Genomic DNA, 19,397 nt, shown 5'->3' on the forward strand with positions numbered 1-19,397 from the left:
TTAATTGAAACAACACTGTAACACAACAATTTATTTAACCCGCGCTAATCGTACTTTAACGACTAGTTGGCCGTCTTCACTGACATTTTTTTGTTGAAGTATTGTTGAAGTTATCATTATTTTTTCGATCTACTTATGAAATAATTAAGCAGTATAAACGCACTTGTTAACAAAACGCTAGTAAACACGGCCATTGCCAGCTGACTGACAAAACCGGCACATGCGCATTGTAGGCGTGAGGTGATGGTTTGCTTATTAGATATAAAATAATTAATAATTGGGAATTTAATTATTTTTATGAACGAACAATCACCAATAGTCATCGAACAAACGATAACTTATCAAAATTAATTAATCTGAGCGATAAAAATAAAGATATCTAGTAAGAGGTGGCAACTTAAGGGTGATCATTTGTTTAATTAATTATAAATAAATAAAAGACGAACAAACAATTTTTGCATTTGAACATTAACGAACAAACGACGAACAAATAATTAAAAATAAAAATAAACCGAAAATCAAAAAAAGGCGGGCCAAATTTAGTGAGCCCCGCTGAACGTAACTTCTTGGGATCCTCCAAAAAGTCCACTTAAAAAGTCTCAGTAAATAACCACCATTTTACTGAGAGTATATTTCATCTCATATCATTTCATTTCATTTCATACCATGTTTCATATTTATCAAGTTCATTTCATAAAATATTTTTTCAGATAAAAAATATATATAAAAGATTAGGCTGGATGGTATGATACCTTTGCCTTTCCAATTGGAAAAATAAAGGTATGTAAGGTAGGTAGGTATAGAATAATTCTTGTGATTGTGTTTATCAAATACGGTAGCTACATTAAAATTATGAAACTGTTTATGTCCGAAGACAACCTTTGTTCTCAAAACCTTCTCAAATTAATTTCTCATGGCAATGCTATAATTGCGGAAATACTTAGACTCAAAGACCATAATCCAAAAGTTTACTTGTGAGTATTTTAATAGTTTATTATTAATAATGTAGAGATTCCTTGATGAGCTCGTGGCCCATATATAGTAGAACGACCGTTTCTCTATTCAATACGAAACACACAGTTGCTTTATGGCATAATAACATATAGGTAGGATGGTGATTCCTACTCGTCTTAACACCAGTAATTGGTAGGTACGTAATACTTGTGTTAAAATAATTGTCGTTGTCTATCAAATTGTTCAAAGATTAGGCCTATTTTCAAAATGAATTTATTAGGCAATGGAATCTTGCAATCTACACATGTAATGTAATGTTATATATCGAGGGGTGGTAGGCTATACGCGATTTTTATCTTATAACAATTCAATATTTTTAAACAAACTTCAATTATGTTTACAACATTCAAATATCTGAAGAAGTTTTTTTACTTGATGTTTTTTCCAAATTTCAAACTATAAATGAGTCGTCTATTATCAAAGGTGGCAATCTGTGCATTTGGACAAAAAAATGTTATTGATATATCAATACAGATTGATTTGAATATAATCGTCTCCTTCAAAGAATATGGTTCAAAACCTGCATTAAATAAACTCAAATAGCTCTCCTATAAAATTTCAAAGATGTCGCTTAAACAAATAAGCCTTTCACCCCTTTATATAATATTTGAGTCGACTATTATCAAAGCCGGCAATGTGACTTTTGGACAATTATTGGTAAATCAGAAAAACGAATTATTGACTTTGTATTCTATTGGCAGTCACAAAACTCTTCTGAACGACATCTTAGATAAATAACAGGTTAAGTATTAACCTTTATTTAATGCAGGTTTTGAACCGTATTCTTTGAAGGAGACGATTATATTCAAATCAATCTGTATTGACATATCAATAACATTTTTTTGTCCAAATGCACAGATTGCTACCTTTGATAATAGACGACTCATTTATAAGACTTATTTAAAATGTTTCTTTGTTTTGAAACCATTTCTTTCCCTGGCTATTACAGATTGGAAAGTAGAGAAATACAACAAAAGTACCAAGATGTGATATTGGATTTCAGTTATTTTAGAATATCTGATGCCCATGAAGCTAAGATTAATGTGAATTCTGTAAGTATTATTCAAAGAAATCATTATATATTTTTCAAGATAAAAAAGCAGACTTTTGTCCTTTGTGTGAGGCTCAATGTACTATTTTTAATCAAATATACAATAAGAGCCTGCTTAACCCTTTTTAGGTTTGAGTAACACTCATTTATTTGAATTGTGGAATTCCCTGAAATTCCACATAGCATTAGGCTTCTCTAAGCTCTACTTTAATGAAACATATGCCCAGCATTAAGCAGAATCGTACTGTTAATAAGTAAAAATGTGATCAGGTAGTAGCAATTGACTATTTTTATTTAAAGTAAACGTAATAAGTTAAGGATAATTGTTAAATTGTTAAATTATTTCCTTGCTGAAAGATACTGTTTTCAGAAACTGCAAGATTTAGATGATGATTTAAAGGAAAACTATCTGGAAATAATTACACGTTTTTATTTTCTATTTGAAAACATATATCAATATATTATTGATCTGAATGTATTCATAGATCAATTGCAAGATGAAGCGTTCATCCAACAAAACATGGAAACTGTTATCAAAGACATTGAAGGAAAACAACTATTGGTAAGTCATATTATTAGTTTTGATATAAAGTATGTGGTTCTTAAACACAAAACTACACAAATCAATCTCATCTGTTTTTGAACTGGCCTCATTTAATGAACTGGGATTTAATATATTTAAACAGATTGTCAATTCCTTTATTTATTGACATTTGGCCTACCTTCTAACTCTCCATCCATCCATCTTGCAAAATATGGAAATAAAAAATGCATAACACCAATTTTAAGGGTGACTGAGTGATGTGGCATAGCACACAAGCACCAGAATAGACCCTAAGCGGTGGATTTTAGAATCAACTTATGTTCCTGAAGACAATTGTGTAACTCATGTAACAAAATAACTTCAAGGATCAAATTTTCAAGCAAACATATGTTTAAGCTTTGTTAGCATACATTGACGCCTGAATCTGAAATAAATCCAAAATTTTTTCTTCTGCTTTCCCAGTATGCTTTCAGAAACCAAATGAAAGCTGTATCTTGTGTACATTCGGACCTCTGAATAAAGATATACTACGTAAACATTTATTTATTTCGCGTGTGTTGACCACGAGGAGGTTTTGAAGTCGTCGTGGCCTAAAGTATAAGACGTCCGGTGCATTCGTATCTAGCGATGCACCGGTGTTCGAATCCCGCAGGCGGGTACCAATTTTTCTAATGAAATACGTACTTGACAAATGTTCACGATTGACTTCCACGGTGAAGGAATAACATCGTGTAATAAAAATGAAACCCGCAAAATTATAATTTGCGTAATTACTGGTGGTAGGACCTCTTGTGAGTCCGCACGGGTAGGTACAACCGCCCCGCCTATTTCTGCCGTGAAGCAGTAATGCGTTTCGGTTTGAAGGGTGGGGCAGCCGTTGTAACTATACTAAGACCTTGGAACTTGTATCTCAAGGTGTGTGGCGCATTTATGTTGTAGATGTCTATGGGCTCCAGTAACCACTTAACACCTGGTGGGCTGTGAACTCGTCCACACATCTAAGCAATAAAAAAAAAAAAAAAACGAGGCGACCTGAGGAGCTCCTGGCTGCGCAGCACGCTACCGTCACTCTAGCGTGCAGGCATCGGGATAATGGCATGTCGTGGCGGCAGCCAAGGTCCTCTTTGACCGTCGACCCGACAGGTTGGTTCCGGCCCTGGGGGTATCCCGGCACAACAGTGGTATTGCTTGGGAGGTTTTTTTTTTCTACCTAAGCTGATAGCCTTGAGAGGCTATTTCAGCGTAACCTTAACTAGTAGGTGAGCTCACGGGGCTCAAACCTGACGACGCTGCTAACAAGAACCCTAGCAAGAGCCGTGCTTCGCAGAATCTACCACCGAATCGGAAACGCGACCCACTGAGAAGATCCGGCGAGAAACTCAGTGGGCTGTGTCGTCCAGCCTTTTGTCGCAAGCGACGGGTTCGTCGAGAGCGATGACCGGTGCTTGAGGTACCTAAAAGCACCGTCAGTGGATCGGAAGGATCCGAAATGACGTGTTGTGCCGCTTTGTCGAAGTGGGCTTGGGAGGCCTGACAGGCCGCCGTGCTGACACGTTCAGACGTACGTTTCGCTTCGAACGCTCTGTCGGCCGGGCGTCCTTGGGGTGAGCTGCGCGTCTGGTTGCAGTGTTGACCGCAATAACCCCCTTACCCCGCCCATGTTCTGACCTTGGGAGATAGGACGTTTCGTCGAGAGGGCAGGGGAGTCGCACTCGAGATTTGCGGAACGTCCAATCCCACATATCCGGGGCGGGGACCTCGTTGGGGGTTCAGCCCCTAACCCAGACAAATAGGTCACATAGAGCCCACGCTCTGCTGAATATAGTTGTTGTTTTATCTCATCTTCATGTACTTATTCACATTTTTTATTGTTTACTTTTTAATCTTAACATTCTCATTTTTCTTATAACTTCTTATATCTTCTTCTTATCTTCTTATCGTCGACGACTATTTTCACTTAAAAGACTTGGAAATTATAAAAAAAATTTTAATCTTATTCATACTATCTTCATCATTGGGAGGGTTGAACAACAAAGGGAAGATCTACCACCGAGTGGGTGAAATTGCTCAGTAGATCGACGGTTCAAATGTTGTGGTTCGTAAAATATATATGTGTAAGCATATCTTGAAAATATCATAAGCGAGAATCTGGCATCTGTCAATACACAACTACCTTTACAAAATTGTTAAAGACTGAATTTTTTTCCAGTGTGAATCATTATATTTGTATGGGGCCATGCTTTTATTATGTGACCTGTTTATTCCTGGCCCAATGAGAGAGAGACTTCTTGTGGCATTTTATCGCTACAGCACAAGTCAATCTCAGTCTAATATTGATGATGTTTGCAAGTTGTTAAGAGATACTGGTTATGATCAACAGAACGCAAAAAGACCTGCAGAATATCCTGTCGAGTATTTTAGGTAATATTTGATAAACATTTGCAATCTGTATTAATAATAATAAGTATAAATTGATAGTATACTAATTGTAAATAAAATAATAAATCTACACATTTAAAATTGTTTTCAGCCGAGTTAATATTAGACATGACTTCATAGAGAAAGTTTTGGGCAAGCTAAGATCTGATGACATTTACAATCAGCTGGCAGTTTATACCCTATCTGAACATCAAGCTCCCGCTCTCGCTTCACAAGCCAGCATGCTTTTTATATGTTTGTTTTTTGCTCCACATTACCTCCATACAGATACTTCAAAAATGCGAGAAATTGTGGACAAATTCTTTCCGAGCAATTGGGTGTTACCTGTTTATATGGGTGTTACCATAAATATAGTAGATTATTGGGATAACTTTAAAGCTGCTAGATCAGCACTTGCCGTAACCTGCAATACTAGAACGATCAAAGAAATTTTTTCAAAGAGAACTAGCTATGTGTCTATGGTCATAAATAAAACACATCATTTATTGAAAGAAGGAACATTGAACGACGATTTTGTATTAGACAATATAAATAAAATTCTGAATTTGCTTCTCAATTCAAATCTAATAATTAGATGGTTACTATTACACAGTAGTGATGCAATATTTTTTGAAAACAATAAAAAAAGCAAACAGTTGAAGGAAACCGTCACAAAAGAATCAGGCTATGAACCATTAAAATTATTGGAGCTTTTAATAAGCACTGCAGAACTAGAACTGAAAGTCAGAGAAAGCTTAAATAAATTACTTGAAAATAAAAATGAAGCGTGGAATTCAAACAAAACTCAAGCAGTTGAAGCTCTGAGTAGCCTTTCCGAATTATTCTCCGGAGTAAAATCCTTAACAAAAATACCTCAAAATGATCAACTTAAACTTTGGTTCGAAAATATTTCTAAGCAGGTTGCTTCTCTTGGGGAGCCGATCACAACAAAATCGATTAAAAAAGTTACCCAACTTCTACAGGCATTAGATGAAGTCGAGGAATTTCATGGCATTAAAAGTACTTCCACAATCGTTCAATTTTTAACAGACAGTAAAGATGCACTCAAGAATTTATTGCGGACAGCTTCTCTAAAGGAGGATTATTTGGTGACTTTAGAAACAGTTGCCGATGTCAGTTACGCATGGTGTACAATAGACCTTTATACAAAATTCATGCAAGACAGCATCAAAGCGAATCCAACAGTGACAAGTAGATTAAGAGCGCTGTTCCTTAAACTGGCAAGTGCTATGGAAATTCCATTGCTACGAATCAATCAGTCTCACAGCGAAGATCTTGTATCTGTCTCCCAATATTACAGTAACGAACTAATTAAGTACATACAAAAAGTATTACAAGTCATTCCGGAAATGGTTTTTTCAATAGTAAAAAAAATTATAGATTTGCAAACTTGGACTATAAAAGAAGTTCCTACGAAATTAGACAAAGAGAAATTGAGAGAGTTTGCACAATTGGAACATAGGATGGAGGTAGCGAAATTAACACATACCGCATCAACATTTACAACTGGTTTGTGCACTTTACAATAGTGTAAATTTATTGAATACTTTTTCAAGTTAACATTTCTTCATTTTCCTAGGGATTTTGGATATGAGGTCTACTTTAGTGGGTGTTATACGAGTAGATCCAGCAGAATTATTAGAAGAAGGATTGCTAAAGGAGCTAGACCGACATATTAGTAGTAAATTTGAAGAGTTCTTAGAGCCTCAAGGAAAAAAACTACAACTTACAGCGATTAACCTATTAACTCGATTACAAAAACTCGCCGAAAGTATGGATGGATACAAAAGATCCTTAGAATACATTCAAGATTATATAAACATTCATGGGTTACGAATATGGCAAAAACAGGTAGAAATCGATTTGTATCATATAAAAAAAAAAAAAAAAAACCGCATTTGGACCAAAATGTTCAATGCGTTAATCAAATTTTTCCTTAAGCGCGCATAAACTTTGTTTATTAGTCTTTAAAACTTTTAGAATAAAAAGAAACAATAATTGCATTAAATTTGGAACCGAATATTCTCCAATTAAATACCTATTAATTTCTCATTTTTTCGCAAATCTTTATGTAATATTCTTGTGACATTAAAATGAAGACGATTGTTCGGTGATAATCCGACTGTTATGACCGCATTAACAAAGTCGAAGAAATTCTGTCTGAAATCAAAATTTTGTAGGGAAACTAATTTAACATTCAGAACCAAGAATTCACTAGTCATTTCTTAACTCTTTACTAAAATTCCCACTTTTTAGACGGTAGGTAGACGGAAGGCTTTCGTAGATTCGTTTCTTATCGAAGATCATTCTAGCTTGATACAGTTTAATCTAAGACGAACTTAAAACATGGAAATAACGATTATTCTGACATGATAGCGTTGTTAAAACGATTCGTGTTGAATTATGAACTTCCTCTTTCTTTGACATGAAGTTTGTTTAAAATTATCTTATTTCGTTTTGCTAATTAATTCGGTAAAAGGTTTGTTATTGAAACAAAAAATAAAATTATTTTACGCTGTGTAGGTCTCTGCCATTATAAACGAGAACGTTTCAAAGGAAATAAGCCTTCGAAAAGGAGTAGCATTATATAGTCCATCGGCAGGTTTCATGGGAAGTTTGGCTAGACAAATAGTACAGCTAACAGACGCACGGTAAGCTATAAAAATACAAGGTTGACTGTATTAGCAATAATTGCGGATATTCAAATGAGTTATTGTGTTTTAGAGTATCTATTTACGTAAGCGTGTGCGCAGCGTGGTTTGATGGGAAGACTCAAACCGAAACTGTCAATACTAAGACATTTGCCAAATTAAATGAAGCAATCGGTGTTGTAGGCCTTCACGGCTTAGATACGTTGTACGGTTTCATGATTAAAAATCAACTGCAGAACGTTCAAGGGATAATCAAAAGTAATCATGAAAAGATCACTGTCTTGAGCAGTAGTTATGATGCCAAAGAAATGGAACAAATAATGAATAAAGGGACGAAAGCCATTCAACAGCTGTCCGATGTAATTGTACTTATCGGTACCTTACAAATTTTGAGGAAACAGATTCTTTACCAATTGAACACGAGTTGTAAATTTGATTCAGCGCACCTAGAGTCGTCATTGAGGACCTTAAACGAGTAAGTATCTGCTGTAAATAAACCGGTATCTATGTGATTATCCACACAGTGTGCAGTCCTCTAGTCTATGTCATGCATACTAAATTTATAGGACATACCAACGGAAACTATACTACGTAAAAAATCAGCAACATAGTTGAAAAGTTAGAAGTGGTGGTGGTACGCTTAATGAGTTTATCCGAGAATATTATATACTAGCGACCCGCCTTCGCTTCGCTTCGGAAACTGTAATTTATTATTAATTTCTCCACTATTTAATGGATGTTATTATACATATAAACCTTGCTCTTTAATCACTCTATCTATTAAAAACCGCATCAAAATCCGCTGCGTAGTTTTAAAGATTTAAGCATACATAGGGACAGACAGATATAGGGACAGAGAAAGCGACTTTGTTTTATACTATGTAGTGATGAGAGTAAGTTAGTAAAGTAGGCACGGATAATAAACCCGAATAACGAGAATTTAATAGCAGTCCCAGGTGATCGGGGCGCGTACTCATATCTTCCCACAATAGCCAGGCAAAATATAGTCTTGTAAGGTCACAATAATTAAAAACACCTATATGTCGTTAAAGATAACTGAATTTTCAGATCGCTGTTAAACGAATTGAAAGCTACAGCAAGCTTAGCTTCGAAACCAAAGCTGTCAACAAAACTACTTCAACACTTAGAAGAACATTTAGTACGAAGTGGAATTTCAGAACCATTCGACAAAATATACGTCAGAACTGGCAAAGAGTTTCTGATTCCAGATCTAGGAAAGATCACAGCTTTACTTCTTATAGCCAACTTACCAAAGCTCCAGCTGTGTCAAACAACAGGTTTGCATATTTTTTTTGACTAATTTAGAAATTTTGTCGCCTCTTAATCGTGACTTTACAACTTACTTAGTACGGTATTATAGTTCTTAATTCAATAATTAATGATGCCACTTATAGAACACCAGGGGTTCGGTGTGAAGTATTTCCAAAATAATAGGCGCTATTGTTGAATGTGGTTGAAATTCTATTCCACATCAATAGACATGAATTTAACTTTCGTGATTTTTTTAATGAAACTTTGTCCCCCACGTAGATACATAGGGCCAGACTGACTTGGGGAAACTGACATCCATAATTGGGCGCGTCCCCCGTAGTTTAATCAGCTTCAAATTTGCAATTAAGAAAAAAAAAAAGGTTTTTCCCGCGATAAACAGTTGCTTGCGTTACTCTCTGATCCAAAAATTACCGGACGACTTGTAGATCCGTCGTTACCTAAAATAACGAACCAACGAACACATCATATTGATTAGTCTATATTTATATACGGCGTTGCCAGTAATTACATTTACACGCCAAAAATTATCTTTTCGTGAAATTTTATACAAATGCGTTACGAAATTTTGGCGTGATTCGTTTCCCTAACATCCAAACGTAGGCAATTAATAATTTAGATAATCTACCTACCTACGTATAAAAATTTTCAGGTGACCTAATAATGCGCAAATCGGGAGAAAATATAGACGGGTATCCATTGTTGGTGGGTATATACACAGTTCTGCGCCAATCAAAAACTAGCAACTTAAATTTGTTCATTGATTTTCTTTGCAGTTATGCAAGGTGAGAGGTATTTTGATTTTTTTACATACGATAATATTGCCTAATGTGCTTTGATTGGGGCCTAAAGAATAAGAGCTCGGGTGCAATCGTATCAAGCGATGATACAATTTGTCGGTGTTTCCAAATCCCGCAGGCAGACAACAATAAAATTATTCTTGGGAAATATGTATTATCATGTAGGTATTCACGAATGACTTCCACGTGACAGGAATAACATCGTGTTAAAAGAATCAAACGCATAAAAATATAAAGTCTAAAATAAAGAAAATATGTCAATCAATTTGATTTAGTGAGTCTCTTACATGATTCTGTAATGAATCGATTTATATTTACAGATCAAAGCGCACCGAATCGTCTAACGAGGGTCAACCCAATGTAGTTCGAGTTTTAGAACTATTCTGTGAAACTTTCAATTATCCTTTTGAAAAAATGGAAAATAAACTACCGTTAATGCTTTTTACACGCACGTCCACAAAATAGGAATAAAAATAGTGCAGTCTGTAATATTTACATTTGTTTTGTAATAAACAAGATCAGTTGAAGAATATTTATTTTTATGAATGAGGTATTACTGGTGGCCCAGGGTCTTTCTAGTTTCACTTTGGGCGTGCAAAAGCTAGGAGGGGTGGGATTTGCTAACAGCTGCCCGAGCGCATCCGAAGGAGATCCATGGCTCAAGTCAACTGTTTTTTTTTTCCATACCTATGCTGATAGGCTTGAGGGCTGCCCTTTACCCTAGCGTGTAAGTGAGTTCTCGGGCCTCAAACTAGGAGGTGTTGCTAACACTGGCCCTAGCAAGAGCAGAGCTCCGCAGAACCTACCATCGGATCGGAAACACGACCGACTGAGAAGACCCGCCAGAAACTCAGTGGGCTGTGTCTATGGGTTAGTTTACTCGTAGAACCCTGGACGGTGACCGGTGCTTGAGGTACCTAAAAGCACCGTTAGTGGATCGGGAGGATCCGAAATGACGTGTTTAGGGAAACGTCGACTGTTTACCGTCGATGTATAGTGCCTATTAATGTATGTAAAAGTTATCTTGTCATAACAAACAAAGTTATCGAAATAATAAACAATTTTCCTACTGTTACTTTTTTGTTATTTTAATCGAAAAATTAAAATCCCATTAAACATCTTTTTTGTTAAATCAACACGGAATTTAAATGTAGTGATAGAAATATTTAACTATATGTATTATAATATGTGTACACGAGAGGGTGGGAAAATGTTGATGGCAAGGTCGAGGAGGTATATGTCCTTACAAAAAGAGTAACTTAATGGAATCTAGTGTTTACTGTTAAAAACACTATTACAAACCCAATAGTATACGCATGTATAAGACTTTTTATTTTTATTGTTTAGATGTGTGGACGAGCTCACTTGGTGTTAAGTGGTTACTGGAGCCCATAGACATCTACAACGTAAATGCGCGACCCACCTTGAGATATAAATTCTAAAGTCTCAGTATAATTACAACGGCTACCCCATCCTTCAAACCGAAACGCATTACTGTTTTACGGTAGAAATAGGCGGGGTGGTGGTACCTACCCGTGTGGACTCGCAAGAGGTCCTACCACTACTAAAATTTCCCAGATTGGAAGTTTTGTTAGGGACATTGTCCCATAAGCCACTGCGGGCAGGTAGGTACAGTAGAACCTCGATAAGTTGAAGAGAAACGTTAAATAATTAGAGTTATTGAGGTTTTTACTCATTAGGGGTTAAAGGAGTTTTTATTTGTTTATTTATATTTTTACTTACAGAAGCCCGTTTATGAGCTTTGTTTAGGAATTAAAGAGTACATACATACTTTATTTTAGGGTTAAATATACATTTAATGTACTTTATTTTCTACATAAAAAAGTAATCTTTTTTGGTTCCAACTATTGATACTTTCTAAATTAATTTTATTTTCAATATTAAATAAAGAAGAGGAAATGTCATCCACTGTGTTACAGCATTGATCTAGGAAAAATCGTAAAGTGTTTACAGTTTACATCGTATGTGGATCTTGTGGCTCGTCATTTAAATCTTCGTCTATAGACGAATATGATATATAGATATGAATATGATATATAGATATATCATCGCTCTCAGCACCACGGTATATTTATTCTTCTGTTAACGTGTCCTAACGTACAGTGAACCACGTTCATTTAAAATAACTCATGGATATAGGTAAGATTGAAGTTACAAAGGTCGTCGTGGTTACAACTTTGAGTTACGGAGGTACGATTCCCAAATTATTCGTTAAGTTTTAGAGGTTTCGTATTTTAAGTAAAAGAGGTTTTGGACTCCGAGAGGAAGGGAATACAAAATTATATGAATTTATGGAGGTTGTTACGTCATCAAGGCAAGGTTCTACTGTACATTGTCATAAAATATGCACAAGGATGCGTATAGTATAGAAGAAAACTGATTTAAATAACCAAGTCATGCTATATATTTGTGATTAAACATTATCATATATATTTATTTATATTATGGTTATGTGTTGATTGCAATACTTTATTAAATAATATTTTAATTCATGACATTGATTTTAGTTTTGGTTAAACATGCTCAATTGTTTCAAACAGCAAAGACACTTGATACTTAGCACTTTATTACGATAGTGTTAATAACTTTTCTTGGTTCACTCCGAAATTATTATATTAAATTATTGTGTATGTGTAAGTAATTCTAACTTACACCATATTTTGTCTATTTCAATCCAGTTATTAGCAATGGTACAATTTATTTCTCAATATTATGGTTTTCATTTATAATTCTGTCTTGCCAATTCAGGGTTAAACTGAGAATTATATTTAGGAATAATATTCAGTTTATTTTTTCCATTGTTTTCTTCTGTTGAACTTTCACCAAACCCACCTAATTTTTTTAGAAATAATTCTGTTCTACACCTTTCCTGCTGTTCTCTCTTAAGGCGAGCTTCTCTTAGTTTTTGTAGTTTCATTTTTGGGCACTTTTCGTCATTACGATTTTTGTTTTTCTTATGTACCTTTGTATTTGGTTCGTTACTTTGAAGTTTGTAACTTTTGTTTCTTTTTATGTGATTCATGGGATCTAGTCGTTGCTTCTGTTTCCAAGCGAATTCTCCATTTTTAATCTCCACACAATTTGTTTTTGGTTTTCCATCTTCATCTTTCAAAACTAGCTTATTATAGGTATCTTTTATGTCATTGGTGCGTGAATATCTAGAAGCCTCTGGTGGAACATCATACCAATTTTTCTTTTTTAAAGCTTCATTTGTATCTTGTCCAAGATAAGTTAAATAGCCAATTTGTTTTTCATATTCTTCTTGTTTGGCCTTTACCTCTTTATCATGTTCTTTGTTTGTTGTTTTAATAGCATCTTCAAGATTTGCAAATAAGTTGACATGTTCATTTATAATTTCACTTTTTCCTACATTTGTTTGTGGGATTCCTGATTTGAGTAATCTCTCTTTGCTTTTTTGCTTTAGTATATTGAGCCTTGACTCTTTATCTGCAGTTTCTGTTCTTATTCTTTCTTGTTTTTCCTTCTCTGCAGCTTCTGCTTCATCCTTTCTAACCCTTGCAATATTTTCCTTAGTCCGAACATGCCACCTACAGAGTAAAGATAAAGTCAAATAGTGTGGATATAGGGATATAGAACTCTATATTAATAAGTCCCTTGGGCCACTAAGATCAAAATCATTCATATTTTCAAAATAGTTTTAATCATTCATTCTCACATTTTACTAATTAATTATCTATATTATTTTAACTTCATTAAAATTATATTTCCTAATCATATTTTTAAAACGTATAATGTAATAAGCTGTTTATTTACTGGCACAGACTGGAGAGTGAGGACATGGGTCTCCTGGTGTTAAGTGGCTAGCGGAGAGCACAGACATCACAATGTGAGTTTCATTTTGTACTTTCATTCGGGCTCACATATTTATTTTTTACCAGTAAATAGACAAATTATAAGGTTTTGCAGATTTGGTTTTTAATTGCATGATGTTATTTATTTATTCGTAAACACGTGGAAAGTACATCTATTAGAAAAATTGGTACATGCACAGGATTGCTGTAGTTGGGCAGATGAAACGCCTATAGTGTCATATAGAGTTTATGTCTGTTTTGATCAAATTTAACTTTAACTTAAACCCATTTTAGCTTATTTAGACACTAGTGCTTCTTCAGATTTATGTTTTAATAAGCTTTCCTATCGATATAGACCAGTATATCATCCAACACAGTGCTATTAGAATTACTCAATGCATGCATGTCCTCAGTAGTTGGCATACGAGAAGAAAACGAGAAGCTGAGTAAGGTACACAGACGAAGATTGGTAATCTATCCGATCGTAATGTCGCTTGTTCTACTTATAATGACAAGGTTTGAGCAACTAATAATACTCTCTTTGTCGAAATGTTTCAACTTACCTTTTTTTTGGCAAGATATTCATTATTTTCAATTAAACTTTCGAAATTTAGAATAAATTCAGGTTCTAATTTTAATTGAAATCTGTAACTATAGTGTATTTTCTAGGACTGACGCACGTAGTGGCCACCTACACCTACTCTTTTGGACGTTCTGTTCTGTTCAGAGTTCTGTTTACAAAATCAAAATATTGAGTAGGTACGGTACTGTACAGTAACTGTACGTACCATGACATGGGGTAAATTGGGACAAACCTGCTGAAGATTCTCAAAGTACCTGTAGCACGGAATCTACCTAATTTTGTTTATGTTAATATTTATCAATGTATAGAAGAAAAACCAAGTTAACTATGGAAGTACTAAATATGAGTTAAGTTGGTCCCAAGAATTCGTCAAATTAAATTGAAAATAGTGGTTGAAAAGTGCGTTTTAAAACAGCTTACAGAACTTTTAAAAAAAGTAATATTATCGTTGTTTTTTCAATAAGATCACAGTTTATATAAGTTTTTAATACACCTGGAAATACCACAACAAACGGTAAGTTGCAATATTCTTATTTTAAATACAATATTTCGACAAAATAAAAAATGTATAATTTTTCCTTTCTTTTTGGGGAAAATTGGGACGTATGTAGGGTAATTTGGAACGAGACTGGAAAAATTAGGGACGAGAAAACACAAAATTGGAACGCCAAAAGACAAAATAGGGATGGATTGTTAGGGTTGTCACTGATATCTTATAATAGATTTTTTAGCCTATACTATCACTCAATTGCGTGATGTAAAGAAGGTTAATGTGTTTATCAGTTAGTTTATGTAAGTACTATAGGTAAAAGAAAAGTATATATATAATTACATTTTTTCGCGACATTTACCTTGTAATATCTGCCTGGTCGTATGTCCTTTATAGCAATAAAATAAAATTAAAAATTAAAAAGAACTCAAACGAATCAAAACTTTTGTTATTTCAGAATCTATTCAGGCGTCGAATCATGATTTTTTTAACATTCACAACGCACATACAAATAAAAACAGGCCTCAGATTTTAAATGTAACATTAATTAAAAATCTGAGATATCTAGGTTCCAATTATGAGTGAGTGAATTAATTGAGTTTAGTTATTTAGCTTAGAAAGAATTTCTTTTATTTTTGTTATTATAGGCAGTAATCAGATAAATCTGCTTTTTTATCTTATTCACCTGATATCTTACTCTTGCTCAAAGATTATTTTGAAAATGTTGATTAAATAAAATTGTATTATTGCATTTCCAGTCCTTTTGTTTTCTATTTTTTATTCTATTTTATGATTTTGTTTCAGAGTTGTGATTTTTAAGAAATTAAATAATAATTTTCTAAAATATAACATGCACATACTTTTTTTGATCATTGTATTGTTGATTATCATTCACGTCACATCGCTTCGGAATAGAAACCAGCTTAATTTACACTATGTTGTGTATTGTGCTTAAATTATGGATTGTATTCATCATTTCGGTCCATATAAATAATTGTATGGCACCTACCTACCTACCTATATATCGCAGTACCGCGAACTGACAACCCTTACAAATATCCCAATTTAACCCTTACCCGTGTCAATTTACCCCGAATGCGGGGTAAATTGGGATGGCCATTATTTTTCCGATTATTTCTTTAAATTGAATAATTAAAATAATGTAACGGTTTTTATCACCTTTTTTTTTTTTTTTTTTTTTTCGGGCCGGGGGCCGAACCTCCTACGAGGTCCCCGCGCCTAGGGGGCGCGCGGGGTATGTGAGACTCAACGATCTGCAGGTGTTGAGAGCAGATCGCGGGCCCAAGGATTTTAGGGCCCACCCACTAAACGACTTCCCTGCACTCTTACACCCGACGTCCGATCTCCGTCCGGGGTCAGAACCCGTTCAGAGTAGGGGGGTTCCCGCGGTCAACACTACAACCAGACACGCGGCGCCACCCCGAGGACGCCCGACTGACGGGTCGTCGAGGCGATAGTCGACGACCAACGACGTCAGTCTCCGCGGTACGGCGGCCCTACCAGGCCGCCCGGGCGGTGCCGCTGGTGTTCCGGGATACCCCGCTGGGCCAGAACCAGCCTGCCGGGTCGGAACGCGATACACCGCCGACCGGGTTGCTCTTCAACAGTATGTTCGGCGACGACAGCGACGACGAAAATGCGGACCGCATCGCAGTCCGCAGCCGCCGACGCGCCGTCCCGTCCTCCTGGTGCCAGCGCGCTAGAGTGACGGTAGCGTGCGGCGCAGCCTCAACCCCCTTAGGTCGCCCCGTGACCATCACCGGGAGGAGACTGCCTCCTCATAGGGGCTGGAGCTGGACAAACGCCCTCCTCCGGCCCCCGGCCCGACGGCGGCGGCACGGCGCCGAGAGGGAAGAAGAGCTCTCCCTCTCCCGTTCCGCCGCCTCCTTCTGCGAGATGGTGGACTCGCAGAAGTCGAGCATCGCCTGCCAGGACTCGTCGCTGCCGAGCATCGTAGCCACGACGGTCGGAAGCGACAAGTCCGGTCCTATTTTTGCAACGAGGACGCGGCGCTGCTCCGCGAAAGCGGGGCAGTACGCGAGCGTGTGCTCCGCCGTGTCCTCGTTGCAGCCACTGCAGTGGTGGCACTTCGGAGTCGGCTCCCTCCGGGCGACGAGGTGCAGGTAGCGACCGAAACAGCCGTGTCCCGTGAGCACCTGCGTCGCTCGGAAGGTGAGACGTCCTCGGTCGCGATTCACCCAGTCCGAGAGGACCGGGCGGATCGCCTCGACGGTCCGTCGCCCGTAGGCGGGGTCCGCCAGGCGGCGAGACCACGCCTCGAGCACGGAACGCCGAGATTGAAGCTTCCGCGCTCGAACTTCCGCCGCGCCAGGACGCGGCTCCCCCCTGGAGCGGAGATCGCATCGCCACGCGTAATCCGCAGCGAGCGCCTCCGCTTCCAGGTCCCAGGGAGGCGTCCCAGCTAGTACGCACGCCGCCTCGAACGAGACGGTGCGGTATCCACGAACCGCCCTGACCGCAATCGCGCGCTGCGGACGTCGCAACGCCGCAACGTTGTCGCGGGTCAGGGCGTGGCACCACACGGGAGCCCCGTACAGTGCCATCGACCGCACCACCCCCGTGTAGAGGCGGCGCACCACCACGTCAGGCCCCCCGACGTTCGGCAACAGCCGACTCAGCGAGCCGGCGGCCGCCATCAGTCGGGGACCTAATCTCTCAAAGTGAGCGCGGAAGCTCCAACGACCGTCCAGTACGAGACCGAGGTACCGCAACCCGGTCGCCTCGATCTCGACGCGAACGCCTCCGATCACGAGGTGGGCCCCCTGAGGCGGCGCTCTCCGGGCCCCGTGAAACAACAGGGCCTGGGATTTATCGAGCGCCACCTCCAGACCCAGCCTTCGGATCCTGCCGATGACGAAGGCCACCCCCGCGCAGGAAAGACGGGCAGACTCTCGCAAGTCCCTCCCCCGGGCCACGACCAAAGTGTCGTCCGCGTAGCAAACTACGCTCAGACCCGGGAGAGGAGTGCTTAGGGCGCCACGCAAGACCCAGTCGTAGCCGATGTTCCACAAGAGAGGGCCAAGGACCGACCCCTGTGGAACACCGCGCTGGACGGGGAAGCGGAGCACCGCCCCACCGTGCCCGGTGCACACGACCGACCTGTCCTCGAGGTAGGACCCGATCAGCCGACGGAGATACGCAGGGACGCCGTGATACTCCAGCGCCCCTGCGATCACCGACCAGGGCAAGGTGTTGAACGCGTTGGCGATGTCAAGAGACACCGCCAGTGCAACCCCGCCCCGGCCGACAGCCTCATCAGAGAGGGCACGCACGCGCATCACCGCGTCGATGGTCGAGCGGCCCTCCCTGAATCCAAACTGCTCCGCTGACAGATCGGGACCCACCCCCGTCAGATGCTGGACGATGCGGGCGGCCACCACCCGCTCGAGCAGTTTTCCCGCCTCGTCCAGCAACACGATGGGACGATACCCCGCAGGTGAGTCCGCAGGGCGTCCCTCCTTCCTCAGCAGAACAAGTCTGCCCGTCTTCCACTGCTTTGGAAACCATCCCGACTCGAGGCAGGCTTCAAAGAGCCGCACGAGCCGGTCCCCAAGGGCACCGAAGGCCAAATCCCAAACCCGACCGTGAACACCGTCAGGGCCGGGGGCCGCGTCTTTCCTCCGCATCCTCGACACGGCCGCACGAATCTCCTCCTCCGAGATGCTCGGAGGGACCACCTCAGCAGGGGCATCACCGCCCACGTCATTGCGTGGCGGCACGCCCATGAAGGGGGGCTCGAAGTCCCTCTCCATCCGCGGGAACAGCCCGGAGACAATATCCCGCAGCTGCTGAGGCTGGAGACGCTCCGTCACCGGGAGCGTCCACGGTCGCAATTTCTTGCGTACCGTCTGGTACGGGCGCCCCCAGGGATCCTGATCGAGCGTCTCCAGGAGCGTCTTCATGCTCTGAGACTTGGCCTCGCCGATGGCCCGCCGCAGAGCCTCCTGCTTCTCACGGCAGTCGGCATGCAGGCGGGCCGCCACCTCCGCGAAATCTGTATCGCGAAGACGGCGACGGCGGTGGCGGGCGCTTCGGCGGCGTGCCCGCACGCACTCCTCTCTGAGGAGTGCGATCGCGGGCGTCCACCAATACGCACCGCCACGTGAAGCGCGACCGCTGACCCGGGGCATCGCAGCATCGCAGACGCGACGCATCGTACCCCGGAACCAGTCGGCCTCCAACTCCACGTCCACTAGACGCGCGGGCATCGGCGCCCACGCGGCCACAGTGGCCGCCTCCACCGCGAGCACCTTATTCAGGCGCTTCAGTGCCCATCGCGGGAATAATCGGGGGGTACTACGCGGGAGCTCCTCCTCGCCGCGGGCGTCTTCGGCCGGCGCGTTCAACGAGGTGGAAACGGAGAGCTCGAATCGGACAAACCGATGGTCCGAGAGCGTCTCCGCCCCCTCGAGGACACGCCAGCCACGGACACGGCGCGCGGCGGACGGAGACGCGAACGACACGTCCACGTGTGATTCCCCGTTCCACCGCACGCAGGTCGCGACCGAACCTCTGTTTAGAAGACAGAGGCCGGTCGCGAAGGCCCACTCCGACAGGAACTCGCCACGCGAGTCCGTGCGGGGGGAGCCCCACGCTGTGCATTTAGCATTGAGGTCCCCCGCTAACGGTTTTTATCACCTAGGTACGTTCAAGACTCAAC

At 40.2% G+C, this 19,397-nt stretch overlaps 2 protein-coding genes across 3 annotated transcripts; one reads left to right on the top strand and one right to left on the bottom strand.

The window, feature by feature from the left end:
* Positions 1-770: 770 nt before the first annotated feature.
* Positions 771-10,864, top strand: LOC101737168 (WASH complex subunit 5). Of its 2 annotated transcripts, XM_038014111.2 has the most exons (11): positions 771-974; positions 1,964-2,066; positions 2,436-2,627; positions 4,819-5,030; positions 5,140-6,557; positions 6,628-6,899; positions 7,572-7,699; positions 7,773-8,174; positions 8,768-8,997; positions 9,642-9,774; positions 10,110-10,864. In XM_038014111.2, the coding sequence occupies exons 1-11, from the start codon at positions 853-855 to the stop codon at positions 10,252-10,254; spliced, it is 3,357 nt and encodes a 1,118-aa protein (XP_037870039.1). In that variant the 5' UTR covers positions 771-852; the 3' UTR covers positions 10,255-10,864. The 2 variants fall into 2 exon arrangements, with proteins under 2 accessions (XP_037870039.1, XP_037870040.1); XM_038014112.2 differs by lacking the exon at positions 771-974 and having other exon boundaries at positions 1,958-2,066; positions 2,551-2,627.
* A 1,326-nt stretch (positions 10,865-12,190) lies between these two features.
* On the bottom strand, positions 12,191-14,979 carry LOC101742659 (leukocyte receptor cluster member 1 homolog). The gene is made up of 2 exons (XM_004931458.4): positions 14,186-14,979; positions 12,191-13,358 (listed from the first exon to the last, which is right to left on the bottom strand). The coding sequence occupies exons 1-2, from the start codon at positions 14,206-14,208 to the stop codon at positions 12,530-12,532; spliced, it is 852 nt and encodes a 283-aa protein (XP_004931515.1). The 5' UTR covers positions 14,209-14,979; the 3' UTR covers positions 12,191-12,529.
* Positions 14,980-19,397: the final 4,418 nt, after the last annotated feature.

The sequence above is a fragment of the Bombyx mori genome, chromosome 11, assembly GCF_030269925.1.
Source record: "Bombyx mori chromosome 11, ASM3026992v2".
NCBI lineage: Eukaryota > Metazoa > Arthropoda > Insecta > Lepidoptera > Bombycidae > Bombyx > Bombyx mori.

What these genes read in the sequence shown, in the direction of transcription:
- LOC101737168 (XM_038014111.2), top strand. Translation starts at nt 853, where the DNA reads ATGAAACTGTTTATGTCCGAAGACAACCTTTGTTCTCAAAACCTTCTC. An exon ending in TATCCTGTCGAGTATTTTAG is followed by an intron (nt 5,031 to 5,139) that starts GTAATATTTGAT and finishes AATTGTTTTCAG; the next exon opens with CCGAGTTAATATTAGACATG. An exon ending in TTTCTTTGCAGTTATGCAAG is followed by an intron (nt 9,775 to 10,109) that starts GTGAGAGGTATT and finishes TTATATTTACAG; the next exon opens with ATCAAAGCGCACCGAATCGT.
- LOC101742659 (XM_004931458.4), bottom strand. Translation starts at nt 14,208, where the DNA reads ATGAATATCTTGCCAAAAAAAAG. An exon ending in AATATCTTGCCAAAAAAAAG is followed by an intron (nt 13,359 to 14,185) that starts GTAAGTTGAAAC and finishes TTTACTCTGTAG; the next exon opens with GTGGCATGTTCGGACTAAGG.